The sequence below is a fragment of the Egretta garzetta genome, unplaced genomic scaffold (assembly GCF_000687185.1).
Source record: "Egretta garzetta isolate BGI_Z169 unplaced genomic scaffold, ASM68718v1 scaffold716, whole genome shotgun sequence".
In the NCBI taxonomy this organism is placed as follows: Eukaryota; Metazoa; Chordata; class Aves; order Pelecaniformes; family Ardeidae; genus Egretta; species Egretta garzetta.
In genome coordinates, this window is record NW_009260075.1 from 34,961 (window position 1) to 42,802 (window position 7,842).

General features: G+C 38.6%; 1 protein-coding gene across 1 annotated transcript in view; it reads right to left on the minus strand.

The window, feature by feature from the left end:
- SDHA (succinate dehydrogenase complex flavoprotein subunit A) overlaps positions 1-7,225 on the minus strand; it is a 13,676-nt gene extending 6,451 nt beyond the window's left edge. Inside the window, exons 1-8 of the mRNA XM_009641308.2 lie at positions 7,220-7,225; positions 5,928-6,014; positions 5,462-5,623; positions 4,917-5,060; positions 4,614-4,778; positions 3,272-3,420; positions 1,823-1,947; positions 432-600 (exon numbers count right to left, since the gene is read on the minus strand). Coding sequence (XP_009639603.2) covers positions 432-600; positions 1,823-1,947; positions 3,272-3,420; positions 4,614-4,778; positions 4,917-5,060; positions 5,462-5,623; positions 5,928-6,014; positions 7,220-7,225 — 1,007 coding nt within the window. The remainder of the gene's footprint in view (positions 1-431; positions 601-1,822; positions 1,948-3,271; positions 3,421-4,613; positions 4,779-4,916; positions 5,061-5,461; positions 5,624-5,927; positions 6,015-7,219) is intronic.
- Between the last annotated feature and the right edge of the window lie 617 nt (positions 7,226-7,842).

The following is a 7,842-nucleotide window of genomic DNA, read 5'->3' on the forward strand; positions in this document are numbered from 1 at the left end:
TGAACCTGGCAAAATTTACATGTTATTTCTCACGTCCCAGCTTTTTTTTCCACAGTAATTCACAGTATTTAAGACTTTAAAGCACTGTATCACTGCAGAAATATGTAAAAATTGAAGATAACTAATCAAGGAAACACAGCACCAAATTCTTTCCATTGTTTGCAGTAAGAGCATATACGTTAAACTTGTTCGAACAATTGTCTCTAGACACATCGAATTCAGACAGGAAACTCCTAACATCTTGTGTTCTCTTTTAGTATCATTAGTAATTAACAAGCAAAAATTTTGCCCTACATGCAGTGTTCGGCTAACAGTTATTAAAGCTCACTCCCACAAATTATCAGGTGTTCATCTGAATGAACTATTGTACCACATATAGCCTAGTATGATTAAGTATTCATTCTGCAGCTTCATTGGAATACTTAACTAACCTTCCTTCACGGATTTCTATGGTCATAGAACGAGACACGACATCTCTGGAAGCCAGATCCTTAGCAACAGGTGCATATCTCTCCATAAATCTTTCACCTTGACTGTTAATTAGAATACCTCCCTCTCCACGACATCCCTCCGTTATAAGGCAGCCAGCCCCATATATACCTGCAAAGAAAGAAAATAACCATTAAGTGAGATATTCTCAAGACAGCTTGAGAATCAAGATGACCAGGACTGAATAAACAAGGTCATCTTAAAATAATGCAAACAAGTCACAGGGGTAGATTTTATTCCACTCTAATCGTAGCACCAATAACTGTCCCCAAAGGCCACTTAGAAACAAGTATTTTTATTCCTTTCAAATGCTCTTCCTGGAAGGTGAGCAAGTTGATTTGCAATACCCATGGTATCTAAAATACTAGAACTAGAATATATCTGCAGCCATCACTATGTAAGGAGAATTTTACAGAGATTTTGTAGATCTCCAGCAATTATTTTACTCAAGATTCTGAAGCAAACCAAAAAAGTTAATTATCTCAAGGCTACTTCGCTCACCTTTGTTCCCTCTTCTCTTGAGCTAAGGCAGTACAGGATGGTTTCAAATTGTGTGGACTGCTTATTCAGTCTTTTTTTCCTTTAGAGAAGGAAGGCCTACCTGTTAGCCTTCAGCTGGTCATCATGGAAAACAAAACTGCTAACCAACCCATGCAGTTGATGGAATTACATTACAAGCTATGGAATTATCACACAAGCAACGAAACTTCTTTTGACTAGAAAACCTTAGCTAAGTCAAATGAACGTTAGATCTCCATGATGTAACATAATAATGACACCATTGTAAAATGAACAAGTAAAAAAAATTCACCACTTAAAACAAGTTAAAACTGAGCATTTAGCTACAACAAAAAAAAGTAGCACTTTTTAGTCTGTGACCATTGTTGTCCAGTTTAGATATAGTTCTACTGAACAGATTCAACAGTTCTAAATGTATACCTTTACTACCCCACTTCCACTTAAGATTCTAGTATACAACTCCCTAACATTTGCATCCATCCCATTGCTCCTACATCTAATATCAAACCCTTTAATATTTTAAAGGCAAGAGGAAACATAAGTTTAAGAGGTGAAGTGGTTTCAACTTGGAATTCATAAAACCTGTTAGTATTGTAAAGGCAGCACCTTAAAATATTTAACACTGCTCTGCTGAGACCTGTCTCGTAAGTCTTACTCTCAGATTTATATTCCACAATAGTTGCAGACAAGTCTGAACATCTGTCACAAGCTGCAGAAAAGTGCAAACTGAGTTGAGCACAATTGAACACAACAACAGCAAAATCTGTTCAACTCATTAAAAATAATGTTGTAAGTATTATTTCATATTCTGTACCTGTAGGGTGAAACTGTACAAATTCCAAGTCCTGGCAAGGAAGACCAGCTCGTGTGACCATAGCAGTGCCATCACCCGTACTAGTATGAGCAGATGTGCAGCTGAAGTAAGTGCGGCCATACCCACTACAGAACACAAAAGTTAGCAGAATTAGCAGTCCCCCCAAAAAAAATTAGCAGTCACAAAAACCCACCCAACACCAGAACATACAACTCAGCTATGCTCTTTGCACAATAATGGAAATAGAACAGAGGGTTAAAAAGCAAAGGTGCCTAAGTTTTGTCATCCCCTGTACCAAGTTCAGACAAAAGGAAACAGAATTGGTATTGCCCTGTTATGCTCAATCATATTTGAAAAACAGCTGGTGACAGAAAGTCCAAGAAAAATAGTAACAATTCCAAAGCAGGATAGTTAGGTTAGTATGAGAAGCCTTTTTGCCAGAAAAAAGTTACTTCAAAGAGTTCTCTCAACCCAACACCATTAGACTTCACTTAAACTATTACTAGCAGTTTTATCAGAAGTAGCATGTAACAATGGTTTATATGCTCAATATGGCCCCGATTTTATATTCTTAGATTTAAAAACTTAGTTGTCTAAAATTAGATATTAAACATTAATTCTTATGCCTAAAACAAATAGGTTAGCTTCCAACATTACTGAGAACTGCCAATACTCCCAATTTCAGGACAAACTCTCAGAAGAAATACCAGTCTACGTATTGTACGTACCTCAAAGTGTGGAAGCATGAAAACAGCCTCAGCTTTAATAAAGCTAATTATGCAGGCAACCAAAATAAATATTTTTCTTCAACAGCTAAGTTTATAAATATTTTGCATACTGAAACAAATACGAGACAGCCATAAGCAGCAAAAGACTAATGCATATAGCATTCTGATAACGCTATAAAAAACTTTTGCATAAAAACTTTTGCAACCAAGTGATGTTAAGTTGCACTAATCTTCTGACAACTTCATCCTGCAACAATCAGACTTATAATGTTGGTATCTTAATGTAATAGATTCTCCAGAATTTTGGAAAAATTGTTTCCTACAGGAAACTCAGAACCCTACAGGTGCACACGTTGGTAGCATTGCAACAATGTCTGCTTTAAACAGCACATTTTAAAAACCTAAGACCATTTGGACCATAGGTACTGCTCTTACATGTTCCAACTTCACGTCATGGTTCTAGAATTCAAAGTTGGACGTCATAGTAAATTTATACTTGGCCACAAAATTAGTATGTGGCTTCTTTCTGAGTGAACAACTGAATTCAATTATATTGCTTTTGATCGAAGTCGGGGGGAAGGGGGAGATGAACATAGAAATTATGTTTTTTCAAGTCAACATGTCATCTCCACACTGTGGGTTCAGATACACGTACAAATACACAGACTTCCAACTAGTACCACACTCAAATTTCTGTCCTTCATTATAAACCTTACATTACCCAGTGGCAATGACAGTGTTCTTTGCTCTAAAACGATGTATAGTGCCGTCTTCTATGCAAAGGGCAATAACACCACGACATTCTCCATTTTCCATAAGTAGGTCCAAGGCAAAATATTCAACAAAGTAGCTTGTATCGTATCTTAGAGACTGGAGGAAAGAAAAAAAAAAAAAGGAACTTTAAGAAAAATCCAGAGACCGAAGTAACCTCTCCTGAAAACTGTCAATGCATATGGGCTGTATCATGATAAAAACCACCCCCACCAACTCTCAGGGAATCCTGTTTCCTCACAAACCTTCATAAAAATGTGCCTCCTGAAGCTAAGCAAAAGTAGTTACCAAGCCACTTAATTCTGAGAAGTTGTAGCTAGTCAGCAAGGTTTGTTATTTCCCTTTGCACTTGGCAACACTTTAGTCAGCTGTGGTGCTTTATACACGTACAAGCATGTTTTACTTAACCTCTCACAGGGAAGCAGAATACATCTCCGGGAGCCTAGGATACCAGCAGAAGCAGTGGGCATCAAGTCAAACAGTCTTTCATGCCCTCAAGGATCAGACCAGTGTTTGGCAGCACTGAGCATTTGTATTGCAGCAGTATATATGTGAGCCTGAAGGACAGCAATTAGCCAGCTACTAAGTAGATAAAAAAACATTAGCTACTGGGCACTTAATTTCAGATTTCAAGTAGCTTACTACCATTTTAAAATAAACAAATCTTTCTTCAGTTGTGGCTTGTAGAAGTGACAGAAACAGATGCTGGAACACAGCTCACTCGTCACAGCGCAAGCTCAGAAATGCACAACACCTGCATTTACACCTCTTGTTTCCCCCTGCTCCCCCTCTGAAGATGAGTGAAAGAAAACACTGCCTTGTACCTCTTTTCAGAGTTGTGCAGTGCTGCTGCATCAGATTTTTTGAAAAAAGTTTTTTTGGGAAGGTTTACTTAAATTCTCTTTGGGTCTAATTAACAAAAGACACAGAAGTATTAACAGTGAAGAACTACTCCAGACCACAAAGCTAACAGGGTACGCTAATTAACATCTGTTGTCTTCACAAGAGCCATTATGATTACAGTCTTTCAATTTATTCTATTTCTGCCCCTGAAAAAAAAAACAAAACAAAACAAAAAAAAAACAAACCACGCAAGCATCACCTAGGCTACATCCTTCCACAGTGCCTCAGGAAGGAAATCCAGAAGTGTTATCAGTCATTCCCCTGGATTCCTCATTGATACATGAACAGCTACAGGTTTTGTCTGGTTTTTCTTCAAACTCAGGGGGACACAAATATCATTAACTGCAAATACAATAAACCCAAACCAAGTTTACTTCACAGCTGCTTACCCTGCCATACAGAGTATGTAACAGTGAGTGTCCTGTCCTGTCTGCAACACAACAGCATCTGTGAGCCTGTCCTCCTTTTCCAAACTGGAGACTCTGTCCACCAAATGCACGCTGGTAGATTTTTCCTTCTTCCGTTCTGCTGAATGGCATCCCATAGTTTTCCAGCTGTTGAACCCAAATACAAGCATCAGAAACTCTTGTGCATAACAATCCAACAGTTATTTTACTATGTTCCTAGTAAGGAGATCTCTCTAGTCTGTGTTATAAGTAACTGTAGTTGACAGCAATTCCCCTGAGTCTCACCTCTATCACGGCAGCTGGGGCTTGCTCTGTCATGTAGTGTATGGCATCCTGGTCACCCAGCCAATCTGACCCTTTCACCGTGTCATAGAAATGCCACCTCCAGTTATCGTCCTCCATGTTTCCCAGAGCAGCATTGATTCCTCCCTGAAAATGAAAACGCATTTTCCTGGAATTGTATTACTGAAGCACAACTTTAGTAGGTTTCCCTCGTTTCTGTTAAAAACCACATACCATTTATGCCTCTGTGTACAAGAAATAAACTCAGATTTAACGTGGCTGTGAAAAGCCTGTGCAATTTATCAGTTTCACAATGGCTTTTTTCTTGTTCTGTTTTGTGTAACACTATGAATTGCAAAGTTACATTGAATGCAGTGAAAAAACACTGAATGCAATCTAAACATACACTGCCCTCCAAATAGTTTCAACTAAATACCTAATATTTATAAAAGGAAGCATGGCCTTCAAACATGATGTTCATGGGCGTATCCAAATCAGCCTACTGACAGCAGGTATTCTTTAAACATTTGTTCTACATCATTTCTCACCTGTGCAGCAACAGTATGAGATCTGGTGGGAAACAGCTTTGTAACACATGCTGTATTAAAACCAGCCTCTGACAAACCAAACGCAGCCCGCAGACCTGCTCCTCCTGCACCCACAACAACTGCATCAAATTCATGGTCCACGACTGGATATTGTGTAGAAATCTGGAAAAATAAACCAGTTTGTTATGATCACAAATACTTCAAGCTAGATCAGACTTCAGTTTCATGAAGACACAAGCAGTATACGTTTCATGCCTTAATAGTCTGTAGTGAAGGCTACATCTGTTACATACTCTCTCAGGTGAAAACTATGATTAAAAAAAACAGTGCATTTCAGTAACTCAATCTCACTGTGTACTTTAACACACCACTCCACTAAAGGCCCAGTACCTGGCTGTTTCATGTCTCTCAAGCATTATGTGTACCATTTAACCTGTTACTTAAGATACAAAGAAGTACAACATACCGAATCAGAAACCTTCGTAGAGGCATTTTTCTTTCCATAGACTGTGAAGTGTAAGTTGCGTGCAAGAGTCTGGCATGCTGCTGGCCACTGCAGAAAGAAGTCAAGACAACTATTATAGGACAAATGTTTCCACAAGGAAGACTTGCAGCATTCTCGGCTACCCTACATTTATAACAAACCTTTATTCATCACTGATACCACATATTCAAGAATACCATAGCAATGTACTTTAGAGCTACATGCAACGAAGTTCTGGGTTTCCTATAGCCATACCCAGGAAAAAAAAAAAAAAAAAAAAAAAAAAAAAAGAGAAAAAAAAAAGTTCTGACCAGATGAGAGAACAGCCTGAAAGTAGCAGGGTGTCACAGACTATCTGTTATTCACTAACACTAACCAGCCTCTCGGACCTATCTGAGGCTGCACGGACAGAAGAATATGTTTGCAGTTAATGCTGTAGTATTTTTGCCTTTTTTCATAAGTAAACAAAGATGAACACAGCTTTACAGGAACCACAAAAGTTAATGGAAAATACCTCTCATGTTAAGCAATCATCAGAATCTGAATTATTTGGGGCAGTCAAGAGTAATGAGAAAAAAAAAAAAAAAAATCAGGGGGTAGGGGAAGCTGTGCCAGTTCATCGTTGCTTCAAAAGCCAGAGCTACTTTTCATGTTCTCATTCTCTTTTAATTAGTGGCCATTTAGAACCATTTATTAATATCTACACAAAGCACAAAGGCACAGTTTTCCCCTTCTGTAATGCTACTCCCTCTCCTCTGGCATGTTCAAAACCAAAACAAAAAATCCCACCACCCAAACCTACCCAGTATACAGTCTTTGCTTTGACAGGTTAAAACAATCAGAGTTTTAATCTCCACAGCATAAATTCCCAACTTCTTGGAACCTGGTACTTCTTCTTTATAGCATTCAGAAAAACATGCCTAACTGAGCATATGTGATTGATTAGAACAGCAACACCAATCCATACTCATGACCTGTGCAGTGACATTAGCACTGCTCTATTTGAAATATATCCTAAAATGCACAGGAGCGATATTTGCCTTTTCCAGTAATTGTTATAGTCACAGTTCAATCACCCTGTAGTATGCCAACAAGCAGGTCTTCCCTCCCTATCGCTTCCAAAAGTCCATCTCTTCCCCCTTCCCTGAAGTGAACTACAGTACACTTTACTTGACCTAGTTTTATGTCTTATACCAGTTTCTTCAAGTTATCTTCTTGCATAACAGTGAATCTAATGTGTCATCATACCTGCTAACAGGCTTCTGTTTTTTTACAGCCATCTTTAAATCAGATCAGCCTTAACACCTATTCAGAAGGACTTCTACTAGTACCCTCCTCCAGGCAGTTCCTCTCCCCCTTCCACCCTGCTGTGTTAACACACTTTGGGGTAATTCCATGCCCATCTAAATTTCTGTATTAATCATCTTCATTAATACTTCACATAGAGAATCAGGTCAACTAGCTTGCCTACAGCCAGATGAAACCTAAGTATCAGACATAATTTCTCTCCACAACAGCTCTCCCAGTAATCACTGATAAAGCTAAAATGGGGTGTCCTCTCTGCAGCAAAACTGCTTTCACAGGCCTGAGTGCAGCTTAAGGAGAAGACTTAGGAGAGCTCTAACTGACACGGCAGGCTACACTGCACACTTTAAATGTAGTGGCCATGCATTCTCTAGCATATACTACTACTACTTGTTTCCAAAACAGTGTTCCAGCAACAGTATGGCTCTTTTTACTGCAATAAATAATTTCTTGTAGGTGAACAACACATTTGGTTATTGCATAAAGCAATTCAAAGAAAGTCTTTACTGTATGTAAAGACAGCACACAAGAAACGCTGCACTTGCTTTCTAAGACAGGGACAACTGCAGCTGCATTTACAGCATCCTTTTCC